The 24,971-nt window shown below is 30.7% G+C and overlaps 1 protein-coding gene across 3 annotated transcripts in view; it reads left to right on the forward strand.

Moving 5' to 3' along the window:
* LOC100164261 (CD109 antigen) overlaps window positions 1-24,971 on the forward strand; it is a 111,273-nt gene that overhangs the window by 69,718 nt on the left and 16,584 nt on the right. For all 3 annotated transcript variants that reach the window (XM_029492854.1, XM_029492858.1, XM_029492857.1), the window contains exon 3: window positions 24,729-24,921. In XM_029492854.1, coding sequence (XP_029348714.1) covers window positions 24,729-24,921 — 193 coding nt within the window. The remainder of the gene's footprint in view (window positions 1-24,728; window positions 24,922-24,971) is intronic.

Consider the following 24,971-nt stretch of genomic DNA (forward strand, 5'->3'; position numbering starts at 1 on the left):
TTAATATTTTTCAGCTGCTATTGTAACAATGTATCAGGAGCCTTGTATTAATTTTTTACACTTTTTGGCCCAACAGATAAAACTTCATTGATATTTATAGAAAAATAACTAAAAAAATTGAAAACTTACAATGTCCGTAAACAGCTCAAAAAGAGTCAAATTATTTTCAAAATTTTATCGTATATAGAAAATGCTAATATAAACATTCAGTGAAATTTTCAAGTTTCTACAGTCACTCGTTTTTTAATTACAAACAAAAATAAAGATAATCGTTACGTAAGAAATCGAGTGAATATCAAATGTTGTAAAAATATGAATTTCAAACGCTCATAAAAATTTAATTTGAGTTTCTTATAGACATTTTTTTTTCGATAAAGGTAGATTATCCTATAAAAAATCTTGTATCACATTTTAAAATCTTAGTTCTAAAAAGAAAAATTTTTACGAATTATTATCTCAAAATAATTTGTTAACTGTGGCTAAGGATTTTTAATATTTTTCAAATGTCATTGTAACAATATAGTAGGAGCCTTGTATTAAATTTTCAAGTATTTTTACTCAACAAATAAAGTTTTATTGACATTCATAGAAAAAAAAACTAATTAAATTGGAAACTGAAATTGTCCGTAAACAGCTCAAAACAAATCAAAATATTTTGAAAATTTTATCATGTATAGAAAATAAAAATTTAAACAACCAGTGAAAATTTCATGTATCTATAGTCATTCGTTTTAAAGTTACACTAAAAACCAAAATCAATTTTCTCGAAAACAGATTTTGCATAAGCATTTCCGTTTTTCCTTAATTTGTCTTTTGTTTTTCACAGCGCTATTGAAAACTATTGGAATTTTACTTTTGACCCCCCAAAGTATCAACTAGATTCACTTTCCTATCAGAAAAGGTACTGTTGAAGAAAATCCAAGCACTTTTACTGTCCTAAAAGGTGATGACAGACACAAAAAAAAAACACATCATTGTAAAATCAATACATTCATCGTTTCACTCAGAATCTAAAACTAATTTTGAATCTTGTATTACATTTGAAGCCTTAAGTATTAAAATTGTTAATTATGTAAAGTGCATTTATAACTACAATATAATTACGACAAATGACAATACAATATAAGTTAATATTTTTAAATGTATATAGAATTTTAATTTATATGAATTTTTTCACCTGATACTATAAGTTCTTTAATTCTATAGCTTTTTGCGGAACTTTTCTTCGAGAATTTATTTCTGTTCCCCCTATTTGTTTTGTTGTCTTTTTTTTATTTATTATTTAACTGATATTAGTTTAGCAATTCTCTACACCATTTGCGCTTCAGGCGTCTTGGAGGATTACCAGGAATTTCATTAGTTGATATAAGCTTTGGATCAAGGGGTTAGACTTTTATAAGAGTATTATATATAAGTAATATATAGACATTTTTTAATTAAATAATACAACAAAAATTGGAATCATTATATTATAACGAGGAACCTTTTCTTTTTAAATACCCACTAATTTTATATTAAATATTGATGAATATTGAGTTTAATATTTTCTAATCGATATGACATTTTTCACATATAATATTATTATGCTATTATATGTATACGGTATACCTATAATACACTCAATAACGTTATATTATAAAATATAAATTAAACATACATTTATACATTTAATATGGCAAATGCCGTAAAATGTATGTTGAATTTGTAATATAATGTTATTATGTAAAAATATCATTATCTAATAATATGTGAAAAATATCATATTTATATGAATATATTAAACTTTTCACCCATTTTTCCTTAATTTCTTATATGTAAAACTGTGTTTATACTTCGTACATGTACCTATTGCGTATAATGTAATCAAAGTGCTTGTAGCAAATAATAATATATTTTGTTAATTTTGCATCACCGCCAACTATACACAACAATAATGTGAGATTTTAGTGGTTTTAAACAAGACCGACGAACTTGTCGATAGGTACTATAATTTTTGTTTCTATTCAAAAGAGAATACGTCAATATCATTTCATAATAATATGTATTATAAAAAATATATATTCACTATATTTATAGTAATTTTCCTATACCCATGGAATAAACCTACTATGTAATATATATTGTGTCATTATACGTAGCACAAATTACGCCATTGTCATCAATCAAGGTCGGAAAAGTTAATATTTTAATTTTAACGCTATACATAAAATATTATTTGTATTATTATGCTATTATCTGAATATTCACTATCGAAAAAACTTATTATCGCCGCCTTCACTCATATATTATTATACCTACACGTATTATTATAGCCGTACCGGACCAAACCACGGAACAAAAATAACTTCTAATTCGTTTTTTTAATTCTTTAACCGATGGGTATTCCGCATAAGACATATTATAGGTAGTATGTACTATGTAGAATGTTGTAGATAGATGCGCACAATATTCTTGTCCGTGTCCGTATTTTACATCGTGGCCTAATGACTATAATGACTGCATATTATTGTACACCTCGGCCTCGTCGATGACGGTTGTTCTGCTGCATCTATAGTGCATTATTTAATAATAATATAGACGATCATCATGCACACACACACACACACACACACACACACTTGCTCAGATGAATCGTCTCGAATATTATTATCATACCTTACCTACTAAGGCGCGCGCGTGCGCTCATACATACTCACACAAGTATAATAATATATATATATATCTCGAATATAGAAACGGGGACCGGACCGTAATCCCACTCGCATTAGTCTTTAGAAAAAATAAAAACATAATCATGACGCGAACGACGGTCCTACCTATATATTATAATATTGTATAGTCGTTAATGACGACGACGGCGTCGACCGGGTACAGTACATATACACATAACTAGGGAACGGATTTATATGTAATTAAAATAAAAAATGTACATACAATTTGGAAGTATAATTAATCCACAAAAAAACCATAAAAATATCTAGAAAAAAATGTAAATTGTAGTGTTAGTACCTACCTATATCAAATTTATGAAAGTACATTAAATATGATTATAAAAAAAGGTATGAATAGAAAATAATATTACGACCAGAAAACATTAATTGTTGGGTAATTTGTTATTTGTATCCTATATTCCTATGTTATACCTGACTTATTGAATAATAAAGTTTTTTTCAATGCTAGAATATCAAACGTTACCAATGTTAAGTCACAAAATATTTATAAAACGACTTAACCAATTTCCCACATCAACTGATGTAATCTCGTGCATATTATATATAATATACTCGACGGCGGTAATTCTACATTTTTTTAAATATATTGTTTTCCAATAATTACGGTATTGATTGTCTAAAAACCATTTAAGCCATGTTCTTTTATGTACCTCTAAGTATGCATTTTATTTAACGATACCTCTATTTCTCCATTTATGAGTTTTTTTTTTCTATTGCCTATTTTTCCCAATTATAAACATATTTTTATTTTCCCAAGTTATTGTTGTATATTTGTATGGTCGATAAAATTAAAATCCTCCGAGATTAAAATTAAATAATTTTGCATAATAATTTGAGCTTTTCCAATCTCTATAGACATTGCCGTAATTTCATTAAATTTCAGCTGGTGCAAAACTTTTATTGGTATTAATAATCATAAACACAAATAAATTAAGTAATATTCAAAGTCGTTCGCTTCGCTTATATATATATATATATATATATATAAATAAATACCAAAATTATTTTTATCACAATATATAATATACTGTAGTAATCCCACGCACAGAGAGTTAGATTTTGAAGTGTTTGGAATGAAAGGTGACAAGATAGAGTAATAACACGAGCTGAAATAGTTATTAATTTGTTTATTCGACACTTTAAAACTTGTAGTAAAATTAGTTGTGAATAATAACAATAACGGTGCAAGTACTGGCTCTCGCAAAGTATATATCACGTCTGATTCTAGTCTGCTCATATTTCTCCTATACAGAGTTTACCCTTTACCATTGTAAGTTTGTTATCCCATTTCTGTGGCCTACGTGCTTTTGGGGTCCAGGAAACGGCTTTGAACCATTCTTGATTAGGTTATTCTATGTTTATATTATCTTTTAGTCGTACTGTGGACATCCTGTTTAACAGCGCTATCGATACTATAATGATATGTGTCCTAATATTATATCTTATTCTCAAATATATAAAATGCTCGTGTCACAGTGTTAGTGCGACCACTGCTCCGTAACGGCTTGACCGATTGTTATAAAATGTTGTGTGTTTATTCAGTAGGTCTGAGAATAGGTCGTAAAGTATTTTTCACCTTCCTACCACCCATCCGGGAAGGTGCTCGAACGGGGATTTTGAGATTTACGGTGGAAATTTTTATTTATGAATGGTTGCTATTGGTTGTATAGGTATAGTAGAAATAATTAGAACCGTTATTTTATTTTTTGTTCAGTTGTGTTATGTTATATCAAAAAAAATCAGCTATATTTTAATAGCATTAGAGTTCAGCTTCAATTGAGCTCAGTAGGTGCTATATAATTTTCAGGAGACAAAAAAATATTTTCTTAAATAATAGTTTTAAGGACTGCGCAGTTCAGGCGCCTCATCCGGCCCGCCTCGTCCATAATTTAGTATCGTGACTGAATAGGAGACGACCTTTTTTTCTCTTTAAAACATTAAGTTATAGCATCAGTCATCTCTCCTATAGTCCTATGTATAATTCCCATGTAAAATATAATATACTTCCTGCGTTCGGGTGTGGCAAGCGTGCGCGTGTGGATTGTTTGTCGGTCGGGCTGATGACGGTCGGCCGGATGTCTTAACGGGGAAATCATAATATTCGGGTCAAAAAATAAATAAATATTTATATATATTATACATACGATGAGCGGGCATCTCCCTCGGTTCACGTGTATAATGGATCGAACCCTGTCACGTTTACATTATATACGTATATATTATTATAGAGATACGGTGCGTGCATGCGATAACCTCCTCGAAAACCTTTGAACGTCCATGTATATATTATATTCGCCCGTCCCTGTAACAGCCGACCAGCCGTCGTTTTCATGTGTCGACATTTTGTTCGGCCCATTACACGCGGCTTTTTCCACTATATTATAATTTATAATATTACATATGGCCATCACGTTATTATCGAATTACATCATAATATTCATAATATAATACGACAGCAGACATCATATTAAAACAAATATGTTTTAATATGAATAGTGGGCGCGTCAAAAGATGTTATAAATTATTATAATTCGAACACTGCCCATCTGGACAGTGGCGTACGGCCTATCTGATTTTCAATTATGTACGTATAATGTATAATTTAATTATGTATATTATGTAAAATGTATACATTATGGTTATATAGTTCAAACAAGAACCAACAATTGTATGTATCGTAATATTTGTATATATATAATTTGTGTTCTCTTAAGCAAATTCGCTTCGTTCAACTACGCTAAAAATAAATATTTGTTTGAAATCCATACATTATACAGACTAGGTGGTAAAATGATTTTGAAATTAAATTACTAGGTATAAATTTATTATTATAAATATTGGAAAAATGTCGTTTATGGATATCTATACCCCCGCCCGTCGTTTGATCACCGCTGGTCGTGTACGATATCACAACTACTATACGAATTGATTTATACAAAATTACGACTCACTTCGCCTGTACTATTGTGAAAATGTTTAAAGTTAATTAAATATTGTATGTTATTAACTTTTAAAAAAAAACTGTCATTAAGAGAATGCCACAAGTCAAAAAATTTTGCTTAAAAAAAATTGCTTCGCTAAGAAAATAACTGTAAAAAAGGAAATTTAAATATTTACCTAATTTCAGCGTTATAAATTTGAAACTTTATAACTCTTTAATAACACTCTCATAGAATCTGATCAAACACAAGTTTCTTAGGTATATCATAGGTATTGTGATTAGTAATCACATATTAACATATTAGAAAAATTAGAAAAACGCAATAACATGAGGAACTCGCGAAATCATGCAATTATATGCCGTTACCGGTTAAATATGCAAAATAACATTTCGTATTTAATTTATAAATAACGATAAACAAATTTTGATCAAAACCATTTTCTTATACGATGTAGCAAAAAAAGAAATGCACAGCTCTTCACAAAACCTACGGTGTTTTTGCTAAGTATCGATTATATGAAATTTTAGTTACAATTTCGACAATATTGTTTTCTTACAAGGCTCTATTCCTGGATAAATAAACATAGTAACCGGAATTTTTACATAAGAAAAACATGAAAACTATTATATTATACGTAAGAGAGTATATCTCGTTTTAATTTTTTTTTTCGAATTATGGCATTTTTGCTTAGCAGTAATATAGGTACGTGTGGAATTGTGACAAACTTTTTTTTTATTGAATTTCCGTAGACATACATAAGTAACACTGCTGTAGTGCTGTGTGCGCTCCCACAAAACATAAGTAGGTAGTTAAAACTTCAAACTAAACAACATACTTTAACAAGATAGTAATATAATATGTACAGAACCCGCGTCTTGCCACCAAGAGGTAAGCGCGGGATTTGCATTCGTCCAAGATAATCTGAGAATGATTTTTTTATTTGTTTGGCCTTTGTGAACGCCAACTCCTCTGGCTTATTACGAATTATGTACTTATATATATATATACGCACAACAAAAAGAATTTCTAATAAAACTACTTCATCGAATGGAAACGTTCCAATGTTCGCTGCAATCGCAGATAAAAATGATATTAAGTATAAGCTTATAACACTTAACTATAAAGCATAAGCTAGTAAGTATAGTACTATAGGTATAGTATTGGATCGTTTTTCATGGACATGTATTGTATCCATCGAATTTACATTTTTAAATCTTTTTTTTATTTTAATCGTGATAAGTATTCAGGCTCCTAAAAATATTTAAAATAAATAAAAAATATTAAAGATTATACAGGAACATTTATTTTTATCCTAAACTAATTAATACTTACATGTAGGTATTATGAGATCAAACTTTTTCAAGCACAACTTTTTTCACAAATAAAATAATTTTTCACTTATAATGTATAGAAAAAGGGTGTTTAAATTCGTATAAAATGCCCGGATAGTAAAAATGCAATAAAAAATATAATATCACCACGGATATCGTATTCATTTATAAGTAGGTAATACAAAATATTTGAAAATACATTATGGTAGGGGAGGTTTTATTACGACAATTTTACATAGGTGTAGGCACCTACCTATAATACTACACATATTGTGACCACATAGTGCTTTACTGACACGAATACACGATGATGCTTGGTCGACGATTCCATGTGTCTGTAACGTCACACTTTCTTTGGCCGAGTCATTGTATTGTTCTGTCTCGTGAAAGAATAAAATAATAACAGAAAGCAAAATATTTAGTCGAACCAAGTGATTCAAAAATGATACGACTTATGTTTTTATTCTTTATTGTTATGGCGCATGAAACGGAGACGATTAAAATCGTACGTAGGTATTTATACAACAGTGGACACAGCTGGACAAACACACATGACACACATAATAGTATCTGTGTGTGTAATGTCGACCGTGACCGTTAGTCGGATGAAAAACTGTAGGGAGAAAAAAAATGAAAGAAATACTTTCTTTCAACATTGCGTCTATTTTTATATATAAGTATTTGATACCTACATTATACATTTCGTTTATGTTTATTTATGCTGCATGTATTATACATCTATACTTATACCGGTTATAGTGCCAACGACGACACTGGCTAGCTCTTCAAAATCGTTCGTGTCGAGTGCTTACGTCAAATGAAAACATTTAATAAAGCCGCAGAGGGTACCAAAATACTCGTTTTATACTATAATGGTGTAATTTTTTTTAAGTATTTAATTAAACCAACCGCATTGTACCCGCCCATACGTACAATATAGTCTCAGTAGGTACGTTATAATTGTATTTAATGAGAAATATTTTAGCGTAGGTACAAATAATAATATAATTATTGTTCTTGTGTAATTCCGCACATTACACTTTGAACTATCAAGAACCCCCATACACCAACCAACGTACATAACATAGTATACATTATCTAACATTGCAGAAAAGTACGCTGTGCGTAAAAGGCCACATGCAGACCGGTACAATGTTGTGTGGCGTATTATACGTCGTCTTCACGTCAAACTGTCAAAGTTGTACAGAAGTTATTATAATTAATAATATTCTCAAGTGACAACCCATTGTTCTGTGGTATTCGTTACTTATTGAATATGATGCTTCTTCCCCTCTACTCTTCATACCCAACCACTTTTGATTTTCTTCGCCATCTACCTATATAATAATGTACGCGTGAACGCACGGTTGTCGTTAGTTGCCGTTCAATTTATATTATATTATATTTTAATATTTATATGTCCCTAATTTACTTTAACATTATCATTTGTTTATCCGATGATTAAAGCAGTAAATATCAACGAAAATACAGTGAGACCATACAACACCGGTATGATATTAGACGTTCCATACTTTTTTGGAGACGATCTATACCCAAAAGCTACACTTCGCCTTGAGCTCTACACCCTGCAATATATTTGGTCGGGTCGGACGCGTAAACGTGAATCACATTCGAAATATATAATATCAAAATCCGTGCATGGCCTTATTATAATATGTATACAATATTGCAAGCCTGAGACTTTCAGAGGCGTTGTGAACCGAATACCGGAAACGCCATGAACAAAACACAGCTGGCAGTGTTCCCAAGGGTTTCGGAATTACCAAATTGTTGTTTTTTTCTTTCTCCCCCTACTTTCAGGCCACATCCCAGATAATTTCAACCCCGTTTCCCTCACACCACTTGACCTATGCTCCCCTACAACCTCCTTTCCGCACCACCAACGCCCGTGTGAACCGCACCAGAGCGGGACACTGCTTGGTCACAATGACTGAAGCACTCGGCGGCGGCGTCATCTCCTATAATCAGACATGGGTTATGTACTTAGGTACCTATAATGACGTGACTATACGGGCCTTTGAAAAATCGTAAATGCTGACGAAACAATGCACTGCCACCTTGTGCCTCTGTATACATTTGGAAGGTGGGGGGGGGGAATAATAAATAAATGGCGTGTTTCTTGTGTATTGTTACCACCATCAAAAGACGGCGGCGGTATCGTCATACAGGTGTATTACGGGCAGGTTGCGTGTGCGGGCGAGTGTATAGATATCTATTATACCTATAGTACTGCACACATGTCAGGTATTATATTATATTATATTATCATCATCATCATTATTAGATTACAACAATGCACCGGGCCACAGCCATTGAAATCCCTATAAATCACTAAACGTTTTTGTCTTGTCTTGTGCAAATGAGTTAACCCCCTTGCACACCTAACCTTCATCCCCTACAACACCACATACGAGTACACAGATACACAAACGTGTAGTTACATCGATTGTATATTCCACCGCGGAAGTTAAAGAACGAAATGATTTTTTTCTCCGCGAAGACAAAAATATTGTTGTATTTTATCATAATATATCTCCGTAAGGCGTAGGTACAATATTATAACAATAAACTATTATATTATGCATTACAGATATAATAACTATATTCGGCTGGAAGCGAGCCGCGATCTATCATTATATTGATAAGCAAATTCATAAAATATATTATACTATGTCTAGATAATGTATACCTAAATTTAATAACAACCGTTCGTGTAGTTCATCTTGATCGACGGTTCAATCTATTATTAATAATTGAAAATGTTTGAAAACAGTCGAAATACAATTTACAACCAAAAAGAAATGTGATATTTGTAACATTAAAGTCGTTCTATTAGATGAAATTATAATTATTATTAAAAAAATACAGACATTTAACAATTTAATTAACATTTAAATACAGGAGATTACCTCTAAGGGTTCAACTTAACGTTAAACCTCCCCCCCAAATAAAAAATTGGTCTAAAATATGTGCTTGCAAATACTGACACGAAAGAATCATAATATTATAATTACTGAGCGTGGCAATTCGTGTCCGGTCAAATCCGTGGGTTTTTCTCCGGATATTATTTATATATAATATATTTATTTGTTATATAGATTGGTACATAATTCATGTTTCTAATTACCGAGAAATTGAGTATTAGGTACATACATTCGTGTGTACGTATATATAGTTGTGTTCGTGTATAATATATGTATTATGTATTCTGTAGTATTTCCCTATTATTACAATAGTGTTTATGGTGTGGCGGTGAATATAGTTCTGCCCTACATTTTACAATGCTGCAATAAATTGTTGATGATAATGACGCATCGTTTATTCTGTATGACAAATTTGTTGCGTCAACACGGAAGTTGATCATTTCTGTCGAGTTGCCAAACGTTTCACGTGATAGTCTCATAGATCAAAACCATTCCCGATATAGTGTTAGGAAAAGCTGGGTGGTAGGAAACACGAATATGAGTGTTCGAAAAAAAAAATCATAATATATTCTTTTGATTTGTACCACCACACGTTCTCAAATTTAAAATTGAGAATAATATGTATACAGTATTTTAGTATTAAAGATTTTTTGTGACCGAGCTTCGTTTCCAACATAATCATAATTCTACCGTTAAATATCACAATAATAACTACCTGTTGATAAAATATTATCTCTACAACCTTCCCCTCGCCTGAGTACTTATTAGACGTCGACATACAATTATGAGAAACGAACTGTTGCTATGCTGTCAAAAAAACGTAAGCCAACGACCACAGTATTTCCAAACGTCAATAAATTGTTAAAAAACCGTTACGCTTGACAAGAACCACTCGGGCTCGTTAATAAATCAAATTTTCACTAAAATTCTTTATTTAGAGGTTATTAAAGTTTTTTTTAAAAACAGTGGCCTTTTAGTTTATTTCTCTGACAACCCCATTTTTTTTCGTATCTTTTCGTTATAACAATTTCGTAACGCAAGTACGCAAAAAGTAATAATAGTTTTAATGTTTAGGATTTTGATACATTTTTAATTATATTTTTATAATACACGCATTTTTTAATTATATTTTTTTTTAAATGCCATAACAAATCGCCTTTATCAAATCCATTAAAAAATGTATGTATAAATCTTTAAATCGTTTTCTAGTAAACATCGAACGTTACAAGAATTGTCAACACATCCGCAGCAGACTTCCGGGCTCTATAGTATGACATTTTCACCAGTGTTCTAACCGCGTCGTTGTGTATACGTTTGATCGAAAATCTCCTAAAAATATCATATTATATCATATATAATGCACTCACTTTAGAGAATATTATATTTAGGCAAGTACGCTTATTTGATCGGTAGGTAAACGATATCGGAAGGGTGAGTTTGCAGACAACCGAAGTAGGTATAGCCATATGGGTAGTAATCTATATAATAAGTATAGTAACTCTATACCGTGTTTGACTTGCACTCGAATTTCAGACGTCCCGTGGTGTACATAATACATTATTCGTAATCGAATGTAAACGCGTGTGTAGTCGAAGCGATTTAATTGACGCAGCTGACTAAATTGCGTTATCGGGGAACACTCATGGGTCTATCGTGTATACTTATGACATAATATTAATATAATATTATGACACACATCCGCTGCACTGTGCAGGTGAGACCGCACTGACCAATGTGTACACAATGAACAATATAAGTGATACGCAATGACGAGTTTTCGATAATACACCGATCGAATGCTGTAGTTTAATCGTTTTCCGGTTAAGACAAAGTAATTAATAATGCATATTGCTAAACTTACGTATACTTTGCCCACATGCATGCCCTATTTAACCACACTAGGTAATATTATAATAACGATCCAAACGGATATAGTAAGAAAATAAAAAATGGACGCCTCAGACAAAACCTTCCATGAATTCATTACGCCCATACGCGATACACTATGTATAATACATTTAACTGAATCGATATAAAGTAAAAATATATAACGGTGAAAACACGTACATATTTGATTTGAAAATTATTTCAAATGTCTCCATATAGTTTGAGTCACACATATTGTATACGTAACTCATTCGTCTTACCTAGTGATTCTGGGCAATCCTTCGACAGTCCGAAGTATACTGCACGCGTTACCTTAAAGTATTTTTTTCCTTGAAATATTATTCCGGTGGGCGATGAGATTGTTTTTCAGTGACATATATTTCGAATTTCTATAGATCATATTTCTATATTATATTGTAAATATGTACTAGATACGTGATGACATGAGATAATAATTAGACAGGAAATTATGGGTGAACTTTATCGGGCGAGCACTCAAAATGATTTTAAAAATATATTATTATATGTATAGACTATTTATGACTATACGAGATGATAATAAATTAGACGAGAAATTATAGATGAACCTTATCGTGCAAGCATTTAAAACAAAATATATATTTTTATTTTCAGTGATAGGTTTATATAATATTATATCGAATTTGAGATAATATTTCTACATTATAAATTGTGCACATGCCTATGCGAGATAATAACAATTAGTCGGGAAATTATGAGTGAACTTTAGGACACAATATTTGTAGGTATAATATTATGTGTAATTCTGAATTCAGCACAGGATATGTAGTATACACGGTATTTCATAAGTCATAGGTACCGTTAGTTTGTCGAACTATCAATGGCTCGACTTACTTCATGCAATAAAAACGTAACACAGCTCGAGAATTCCTCAAAAGTCCGAGCTGACTGATACAGCTTTATTTAGTTTAAGACAAACTGTGTAGCTACAAAAAATATCAATAATATAAAAGAAATATCTTCGAGTGAATACGATTTCGATTACACGCAGTGTGTGTATTATAGTACTATAGGAAGATCAACGTCCTCGTTATTCGTTTGTGAGATCCTCGCTTCGACACGTGAACTCGGTGCTACAATCAAAATTATTGTACATATATATGTACATAATAACATTATATATATTATATTTAGTTTCTATGTATTATTGTATATGTACCTACGACGGTGATAATAATATTAATAATGTAGTTGCCCGCGACAATGATAAAAAAAAATAATAATCGTTTTGAGCCATTCATTCTGGTCGCACTTAGCAAACAGCGGCCCATTGAATACGTTTTCTTCGTTGTGTATATGAATATAACGATAAATTAATATAAGATTTCATTGTTGGCCCACGTTGTGAGTCCGCGTGCGCGCAAAATAATTACAACAGGTAGAGTTGGTTTTTTTTAAATGTATTATTCTTATTATCATTTAAAGTCTTGCCGCGGCGTCGATTGCCATCTAAAATTAACGCGATAACATTAATTTTGATCGCGTGCATTATATAATAACAATACATATAATATTTCCGATGAATGAAAGTAGTATGAAATTAATTTAAGTTATGTTAGTGGGTGACAGCATTTTGGTCGACAAATGGTTCAGATGGACTTTATTTGACAATAATTTGATGTAAATGTTGAGACAGTAGCTATTAGAAAGGCATTTAGTAGTAACCATGTTTCATCAAATGACCAGGCACTTTTTGATATCAAAAGACTGGAATTTTCGTATCTAAAATTAATGGGTACGAGTTTTTTGGTGGCTCACTCACTGCAGGGTTACGCATAGGTCATTTAGCGCATAATATTGTAAACACTCCAAGTTTCACTCGTCAAGTAGCCAGTAGGTACCTACCCATGATCTCAGATGATTTAAACAGATTTAAATATGCTCGTATATTTATTATTTAATTAAAATAATATTTTCGAGGTTTTGACATATTATCGATTTTATATTTTATTATTATTTGAATTAAAAGTAAATTTTTTTTCTTAAATTTAAATGGATATTTAATATTTTTGAGACAGAATTTCGACAAATCGATATGTCAAACCCTCAAAAATATTATTCTCTAAAATGTTTGTAATTTGTTATTTTACTCTAAGATTACTTAAAAGTTAAACAAAAAACAACTACTGTATGTGAATGTGTTATTTTGTCTATGATGCGTGTGTGACAGAGAGAGTAAACAAATAGTGCGCTGAAATCCTCTTAAGAAAATATATACATTTTCTGTTATTGTGCCGAAAGTAAAAAATGGACAATAGATTATAGATAAACGTATAAAATCGTACTGCCACGTCATTGTATGGATGTATGTCGTGATATATTTATTTATTTTTTAAATCAAAATATATATATTACAAATTATATATAGGCAACCGCAGCCAAATAAACAGTGACGGTGAAATAGCAGCGATTGTTAATATCGGCGAATACTGAAGGACCGATAAATTGTGCGGGCAATGTATATAGCTTGTCAGCCGTCACATATATATGCCAGACTCTTGACGGACTATGCTGTAGGAGAGCTATTTGTTTTACAATGATGTGTGTTTGTACATGTTATTTATTTTTATTGTTTAACACTGTTATGGAACAAAAAACTAATAATATTGTCACGTCAATTGGAAACTCAACAAAAATCGTTTACTTTAAACGAATAATTTTCCAAATTTACCTGTAAATTAAAATTCTGAATAAAGTGGAAAATATATTGCGACGATTTGTGTTTTTTTTTAGTTTAGTATAAGTTTTGATTGTTATCGTTTTTCCTAGCAGAAGTCCCGAAAGTTTTACGAAAATTGTAAAATATAAGGTTTGTTTATGCAATTTAAACTTGCGAAATCTATTTTGTTTATCTATATTTTTTTTGTGATTCAAATAAATAATATTCCTAGATACATGAAATGTTCACCGACTATTTTTTTAAGTACCTATTTTGATGAAAATGAGGAATATTCGAACGTGTTGTGTCTTATTGTTATACAATTTGCTATTGCTAAAACCTACAGCTTCATTTCAACGTTATAATGAAATGTATGTTATTTCAATCGAAATAAATTAAACAGATTATTGCTACTATTTCGTAATATTACGTGTTTATTATAAGAGTATTGGATTATTCTACATAAAATGTTTTTTATTTCATTTTCATAAGTATAAAAGCTTGTAAATTACAATATAGTGTTGCAAGTTACAGAGAAATGAGAATATTCTGGAATAATATATTGAATTTACATAAAATTATTACACTGGCACACTGCTTTAGTACTTGGTGTAGGAAAACTAAAAGTTTTTTCATTATTAGATATCGACGTTGTTTTACGTTAACAAAATGCAAATAACTTAGACTTGAACAACGCGCAAAATGTGTATTATTGCATAGCATTGCCAAAATATAAGTATCCAGTCTATACGTTTGGCGTGATAAAACCGCGAGGTATGCTTAATTAGGTACATTACTCAGTGCTGCAACCAAGGGAAGGGGGCCACTGGAAGCACTACCCCCTCCCTGAATCCCTTTTTTTTGTGGGCCGTACTGCATGCCGTAGTGTAGCTTCCTTATAAGAAGTTATATCGTTAATACGATTAATTTGTTTCATTATAATCTCCTTTGTTTTCGGCTATCCCATTTGTGTAATGTCAGCTATGGTTTATCTTATATTATATTATGGGTTTGATAATAGTTTTGGGCTTCTTAGTAGTATAATTTGAATAAAATAAGAATTGTTATGTTTACAACACACATAATATACTTATATTCATTAATACACTAATCCATGGTTTACAATAATTTTAATACATCGTGATATGAAATAATGTATGGTAGTTGCTAACATAATAAATTGTACAGTCGTAAAAAAAGTACACGTGTAGAAAAAACTTAATGAACAAAGGGGTCAAAGTAATTGGCGATAAATATAGGTATTCTAGCATCGCAAAAATGAAAAAATGAAGAAAAAAAAATCCTGACTACGGCGCTGATATTATTACTTATTACTTATATTTACCTAAATAATTACCCGGTAATGGAATATAATATATATCTATCGGTTAGTACCACATCCTGTATCCCGCAACCCGTATCTTGGAAGAAAAATAACTTATGTCCACGCATCACAATATGCCATGTTCAGTACTGTACGGCTTATAATCATGTGTAGATCGTAAATTTGAATAGGTATGTACATATATTATGTTTACGAGCGTTTACGATGATTGGAAACGTTTCTTAGACGAAAATATCTTTACCGTTCAGTCACGACGAAATCGGGTATGTGGACGCATGTTGAAAATTAACGGTTTCGAGATGAATGACCCGATCGAAATCATATACCTACATAATACATTACATAATTTATTTATTATGTACAATATACTTATCTGACAAACTGGAATCTATTCGACTGTAGGTTACTACTTGGGACAGATTTTAATTGTTAAAAAGTTGAAAGTTATAAGACTTGCATTTGACAATTGTATATACTTTATTGTAACTATATATGGTTAGTTTTTTCAACAGCGTAAACTCTAACTAGATGCTTTTTATGTTAGAAATAAATTCCATACCCATAACAGACAGTAATTATTTAAAGGACAAAAAAAAAAAATGCAGTTATTTTAAGGTGACCGTCTTTCAGAGGTTATTCGAAGTTGATGGTTTCTTTATATGCGCCTGCACGCAGTTTACGATGTATGGTATGCATAATAAATTTAATATATTATAATTTTTAAATTGAATAGGTAAGTCATAAAGAATATTATTACTTTATTTATACTTTTTTAAAAACATTTGGTAGGTATATAAGTATATTACTAAAAATGTTTTATGATACGAATTAATGATACGTAAGTCTGATTAAGGCATTACATAATGTCAAATATCAATTTTATACCTATACCTCATGTCTAAATAGTATTTCTGAATTCGATGTAGTGCTGAAAATATTATACCCATGGCGATGACGTAGGTAGGTATTATTAAAAAGTACCTAATCGATAATTTGTCATAAACTGTTTTACTTTCATTCAGCTTTATTAAAACAGTTATTTCTGTTGAAAAACTTTTAATTGATTAATCAGCTTATGTATTTTTTTTCGGTAATAAAAAGAAACTTACTCGACCAGAATCGGGTTTGTTTTTAGTAATTTGCCCTACTTCCACTAAATACAAAACCTAAATACAATACATATGGTTTTATAATAAACGAGACTGAATAGTATAAAGTTTATGACGATATAATCGCGTCTGCAGGAAATCGGACATCGACGGTGCCGTATTAATAGAGTTCGCTAGCAAATGAGTCTCACCACAAAACCCCGCCAAGATAGGGCTCACCCCCTTCGTTTTTTTTTATGTCGCCAAACGTGCGCGGATTAATCGTGTGGTGGCGATAAATGTATATACCTACCTTATATAGCTCGACATTAGCCGCGTTGTCCTTTTCATTTTAGTCACGTGGCAGTAACGACCCCCCGGGCCACAGGGTAGATTGCGGCTTTTGTATGTTTTTCGCTCTCACCGCACACCGTATTACGGGTCATATCCCATCTCCGCCGAAACAGGCCTGTGTACCTAGGACCATAAATCGATATTTTAATATTATATAATGTTACGTCGTGGTTAAAAAATTAATTAAAAATATTTTATGACGTGCATAGTGTTGGGGTTTCCGATAATTACTTTTTTTAATATTTTCATGGTGGTTGAGCATTATCACTCGACCACTCACCGAAAAACGTTTAGTCGTGTAATGACCACGGAAAGTCTAACTATAGTACGCGACACATAATTCAAGTTGTTCTTAAAATATTAGGAAAAAATCAAAACATATTCGTTCTTTTTTACGACAATGTGAAATTTAATTTACGTCACACTTGGTCAATTTGATAAAACTTTGGGATCGCGTCGGAACAACTCTGATTTGTATTATATTTAAATATATGACCACAACTATTCATATTTCATACGCAATATATATATACATATATATAATGTAATTTTTACAAATACAGTATGTCGAACAAGTTCCTAATGCTTAATTAAAATATCATGGATACAAAACCAATACAAATACATTTAAAAATAATAAATATTTACGAATTCAAAATTATATTTCTTCTAGATTTTTCACAATTGGGGAAAAAAACTCTTAAAATTACCTTATTTTATAATCAAATTTGTAAATGCAATGCAATTTCATCGAAATCGTACCTAAAAATGAAGGCAAATATACAAAAACGTTCTCTTAGTTGAAACACGGGGATCGACTAAGGTTATGTCATTTGTTGCAGGAGATAAATGAAAGTAATATTATACTACACTGACCCATATACCCTTAGCATTTAGTCAAATTGAAAGTTCTGATTTAAAAAAAAAAAAATAATATAGCTCAAATTTAAATGACCAAAAAAATTAATTTATCCCCTCTCCTCACACTCTGGCATTGTTTTAAATATTTTTGTTAATTTTACTATAAATATGACCTATTGCGCAATAAACAATAATACGGAAAACAAATGAATAATAATAAATAATAATTTATTGTCAACTTCATAATGAAATTAGCTATAAAAGCTAATTATCGCATTTTAGTAAATAAAATGTTTTTTTATTCTGGAATGAAGCGGTGGTCAGTGCTAAAAATAAAAACTATTGACTTCAAAAACAACGTTGTGGCCTTTCGGTTCTAAATAGGTTATAGTAGACATGTCCGTCAAGTTGGCATTATCACATTATGCTAGGACTACGAAACTGGTAGGTATCAACAGTCTGCTAAGAATTTGCTAGATTTCGTTAGGCCCCTTAAACTTTGCAAATCCACAAACAAACATGCACAAATCCGCTCATATAGTGTATTATTATAATAACTAGTGTGATCTAGTGGTCAAAACGTAACATCGCAAAGATGATTAGTCTGGTCGATTACTGGCTACTGTGGTAAGTATATAGTAATAGTATAATATTATATACTATATATTTTACTATATATTATACTATTACTATATACTTACCTATATATAGGAACAACCAAGCTTAAGTGCACAACAATCGTATGGTTTGGCGTGTGCACGACGGCCGACAAACACTGCAATGTCGGGATCGTGCGATTATTGCGTAAAACGCCACGTGAATATAAATATGACGTAATGATTATTCACGTACTGGCTTATATGCAAAAGTAGAGAAAACCGTAAATCGAATTCTAAGTACGTTTCGTCTGAAGTACGGGGTGACGTGTCTAGGTATAATATATTTAATACGGTGTTATAACGAGCTTCAAGTTTAAATTATTTTGATAAGCTGAGAGAAATAAAAATATAATGATATAAATTATACTAATAATACTATTACGGATTAATATTGTAGATCGAATTAAAATGCTGTACAAGCGTAATATGGCCAATTTTATTATGAAGATCTACAAAATACCTATCTACCTATTATTAAAATCAAGATACAAAATTTTGATATTATCTCGTATGCTTTTATTATTATTATTTTTTTTCTTAAAAAAAGTTGAATGTTTAAGAAAAGGAAACATGCATTTTCAGATTATACAACTAAAATATACGCTTATGGGGTGGGGATTTGTTTCCACCGTTTTTATGACGAAAAATAATCTTTTGTCCATTTTAACGATAAAATTAGTGATGCGAATATATTAAATCTGAAAACATATTTAAATTTGTTATAAAAGTTTACTTCACTTACATCACTTTTCAAATTTTTAATTATTATCTTCCCCCGACTCTAATTTTATTTAAAAAAAATATATTTTAGGTTTTTTGTGAAAAAAAATTACCGTCGATTATTGAAGTTTGCAGGTGACGTATTGTGTGTGAACTCGAATGTTTCCGGTCATCTCTTTTAAACTACAATCACACTACACGCACGAATGCACTTATATAGGACATACCCTATGTTGAACTCCTTTAAAATGCATGTAAAGGACTGGATGTAATGTAATTGAGCACATATTATATTATTGAAGCTGCGAGGTCGTTGTTGTCTTTAAACACGACATTTATTGGACTGCGTCTACCCACTTAACTTAATCTACCCATTTATATTTCAAACAGTTTTAAAACTGAGAGGATGTCTTATCAACGAGTTTATTATCTTTCAGTAAAGTTTTTTCACTCGGTGAGAAGGTTTCTGTTTGGGTTTTTTTCACTTGAGTTGATCTTATATGTACACTGATAATTTTGCATCGCATAAAATCCAGTTAATTATTTTTATTTTTTAGCTTACTAATTTATGTCGACACCCTTGACAAATTTGTTTTAACCCTAAATTCGTCGTCATACCGCTGTCAAATATAGGTGCAATCGTGCGCGTGAAATTGTTTTTTAACTTAACAAACCTCCGATTGCCGGTTATGATATTACCTATTAATAATATGCATAATGTATAATGTAATTTGTAAACCTATATATAAATATAGGATTACGGTGGATGGTTTATTTTTTTTTTCTTTACCAAACCCGCAACGATTTATTATGATATTATTTCTCGCGTATCTGTGTTATGCACTTGTGTCTCGTATATTAATTTATATTTTGTCATTGTACACTCCTACGAGCCTGCAACGGAGCGGCGTGTACCGGGTGAAGGAGTTAATAGAAATTAGTCCATCATCTTCTCAGCCACCAACAAATGTTGTTTTACGATGTTAGATATATAAATATATTACTATTTACTAACGATGAATACTACAATACTACCCACATGTAGATTTTTTTGTTTCACTCTGGAATGATTTGTCGTTATTATCCTTCGTTCGCTCGTCCTACGCACGAAATAACGCAACAAAACAAACGAATCTGTGGCTATTGTCTAAGCCAGCTAAATTCGGCATAAAATCTGATTTTATGTTGTAGGTATAATGCTGCCACAAACGTACTTACGTACCTATATGTCGTAGATATTGCCAGACTTTGCAAATAGTTTATTAGAATAACAGTAGGCAGTAGCTCATTTAAATTTGTATGTACCATGTCAGTATATTTTAATTGTCAATGATACAAATGATACAATACGCAAGACAATGATTTGTAATTTTTTCATTATTAAATTATAATAAGAATTTCTATAGTAGGAGTATAGGTCAACTGGCTGTGCAGTGCTAGTGCTTAGTAAGTTGTCCATAAGTTTCCAATGTATAAAAATTAATGTCAACAAAAGGTGTTGATCGAAAGGTTTGACGTCGTGGATCGATGTGGTCGTTATCAGCGTATGTATTAAAAATATAATCGTGCTTAAGGCATTTGCTTCTTTTGTTTTTTCTTTTGTGTTTGTTTGAGATATGTGTATTAACACTGTAGGGGTACTTGTCTATGTTAGTACTAACTAGTGTTTGTGTGAGATCACGTACCTATTTGCTTTTTAGCTTAATTGTGTGATCGAGTGTACATTGCAAGTAAATTAACATATGTAACAAAGTACCTAGTGTTCGTACCCCCTCCACCTGACAGATTAAGAATCTTGTGCAGTCTTGCTCTACATTGGTCATAAAATATATTGAGTACCTACATGTCTAAAAAATCGATACCTTTATAACGATATCCTATATTTATAACACTGAATTTATTAACAGTTGTTTAAAATTTTAATTTTTAACAGCGACGATTAATATTACACAAAACGTACGCTACATTGCATCACAACAGCGATGGTGCTAATATTATTTTAAATCTAGACGTAGGTAGGTACAGTTTTGTTTGGACATAAAATATCAGATAACAAGTAATAAATAGGATTTAATAGTACAGTTTGCTGTATAGTAGATTTCGATTGTAATGAATTTCTGGATGTGTTGAAATTGAATTTAATGATATCATTACAATTCAGAATGGAACAGTGTGACACTTCTGTCAGCCAAACGAATTTAATTATAGTGACACCATATTTTTTATTCTATTTTATAAAATTATTACATTATTCTTATTATCATTATAGTTATTTTTCTAAATTTCACCAAAATGTATACTTCAATAATTTCTTATGAAAAAAAATATGATTATTTATGTTCAATATTTTTCAATTACTATTAGAACAATACTTATCAGGAACATTGAATACATTTCAAGCATTTTGACTGAAAAAAAAAAACATAAGCATAAATTGAACAAATATTTAAAAAGAAAACATTTCAAATGTCTACAAATAGCTCATAAAGATCTAAAATATAAAAGAAATATATCATGTATAGAAAATGCTAATCTAAATTATTAATTATTGATGAATAAATTATCTATGGTCATTTTTGAATTATAACAAAACAACAAAATAGATTCATTTTTTAAAAAAATTTTCAGGCTATTTTGAAAAGAACTGGGCATTTTTTACCATTAAATCCACCTCTCCAAAATACTAACTAAAATTAGATTTGTTACAATAAGCTAACTCAATATTGAAGATTGAAGAATTTGTATTACTCCAAAAGGCAACGGACAGCAAATATATAAAATTAAGACACATAACCAAAACTAAGTCGCTCTACTTAGAATTTAAAATAAAAAAAAAATAATGACAGTATACATAGCAATATAACATAACAACAACTTTATGGTAAAAAGTAATATTTAGAACAATACATTTCGCAGATCTGTCAGAGTATTTTAAATATTTTTTATTTCTCCCTCCCCTACGAAACAATTTCTATAAATTAGTTTTGAGTTAATATAAATTTGCCGGTCTGGTGATTGTTAGAATATGTCGCTTATGGTAATTATAATAACCATAAACATATTGCTAAAAAAAAGGATATTTTCATTTTCAAACAAATTTGTACACACATATATAAAAGTTTAATACTATTTTATTTGAACAATAGTAGGGTTTTAAAAGTACACTATTGTTGTCGTGAAGAAAATATAAATTTTCGGAACACTTAATCATTTATTTTTATTAGTACGACCATTGTGGATCGTGGGATATTATGTTGCTTTGGACAACTCGTATAGGACAATTAAATATACGAAGTACGAAATGCGTTCGTACCTATACATAAAAGACAAACCTGTCGTAATGACGTGGAATGTATTATTATTAGTTATTACGGTATAACGTAATATAACGTTTAAGCCGATTTATATACATATTCATCAGGGAATGGTGTGGGTGTGATCCATTGCTACTATCGATCAAAAGTTCCGCGTTTCAAGTCGCGTCAGCATCGTGTACAGACGTAATTTAAATTTTTGACTTTGAGACCCTCTGGGAAAACGTATGTCAAACAGACACACACAAGTTGAATGGTGAACCCGTCCCGGTCCCTAAGTATAATTTTGCTTGTATAATATAATACATGCATATTACAATTTGGTTTTTAGCATGTCAAACTTTCAGTCAGTGCTACATTTACAATGTTTTTGTCAAAAGCCGAAATTATTTGGCATTTCCTTAACCCACTCCATCACCTTAAACCATGATTCTCCCCCATTTACTTAATTTAATATGCTTTTTGTAATAACTTAAAGAGTTTGTTAAAAAAAAAATTGCAGCCCTTTTCCCAAATTTAGTATTCAATTTGTGGCTATGGTAAATTTAGGCTAGTCCCATTATGCATATCATAATAATAATTATAACAGCATTCTTGTATACCTACTTAAATGTAATGTTTGTAGTTTGTATAATATATACAAAAGCAAAAAATAAAATAAAATTTTCAGGGCGAATCTACACCGCTAGGTAGCTATAATACATGTTATTGTCGTTATTTGTTTAATTAAAGTTTTAATTGAAACCCTCGAATTTTTTAGTGACTGTGTGCTGTGCTATATAGATAATAATTAAGCCAAGCACTACCATAACAACCACCTCTCGCCCTCGCAACTTTTCCTTTAATGGGTTGCGAATTATAAAACACTTCTTAATCAATGTCTAAATAATTATTTGTTATATACGAGTGAATTTTTGATAAATAGTTAAGTAGTAAATAAAAAAATAGCTATTAGGTATACCTATTTATGTAAAAAAAAAACCAAAATTAGTTTTAAAAAAATATGTATTTAAAGACTCAGACTAGAGTGTTATAACCTGCTACTTTTGTACATATTGCTGAGTAATATCACTGGATATTTCCTTTAACCGTGTTCCTCTTGTAATTTTTTTTTGTCATTCTCCATGATCAAAATATGTACTTATTGTAAAAAAAAAATTAAACAAATTTGATTACGAATGATCGATTATTATAATAATACCTCTTTTGATATATGCAGTCATCACTCGATAATTCGAAATTCAGGGGATCGAGCTAAAAATTCGATATATTATAGATGTTTTTGAATTATCAAATATTTAGTAATGAACATTGCATTGCATATATTATACCTATACATTATATTTATTATTTAATTGATTTTACAATTATTTATAATACGAAGTAGTACAGTACCAACATTTCATTAAACACGATTTTATTTCGAGATCAAGTATTCGTGTCTATGTTTTTATTTTAATTTTGTAGTTATATATTGTCCACGGATAAATGATTTCTTAACGTAAAATTTGGAATTTTAAAAATGTTCTTGTTACTTATGAAATCTAAATTCCGTCGTTTTGTGTTTTATGGGATTATTTGTAAACTAACCAAACTTGTATAGGTACCCGTGTTGACTAGAAATGAAAAGAAAGGAGCCACTTTCATAATAATTTTCAGTATTCGAAGTTTGTACCAAACCTCCACGATACAGATGTTATGGGTTATATTTAAAAAAAACGACCAACCACCGAGGATAATATTTCCTGTTTTTCTTTTACTCCCAATTTTATTTTTAACCCACAAAATATAACAACTATACTACCTACTTCAACATTTAAATAACGTTTTAATGACTAATTGATTTGTTTAGCTTTTATACCATCGTGGGTCCGAAGATCTTGAGGCCAAATTCAGAATACCATGTAGCAGTGAGTACACAAGGAACGACATCGCCAACTACTGTAGTTGTAGACGTTGGTGGCAAACAAGATAGCGGAGGCGTTTTGAAAGTCACACAATTTGTCAAAGTCGATCCGTTTTCGACGAGAATAGTACGGCTTGAAGTAAGTTTAATATGCATTATTTGTCGACCTATATTCATCATTAATTATAG

The sequence above is a fragment of the Acyrthosiphon pisum genome, chromosome X, assembly GCF_005508785.2.
Source record: "Acyrthosiphon pisum isolate AL4f chromosome X, pea_aphid_22Mar2018_4r6ur, whole genome shotgun sequence".
NCBI classification, from domain to species: domain Eukaryota; kingdom Metazoa; phylum Arthropoda; class Insecta; order Hemiptera; family Aphididae; genus Acyrthosiphon; species Acyrthosiphon pisum.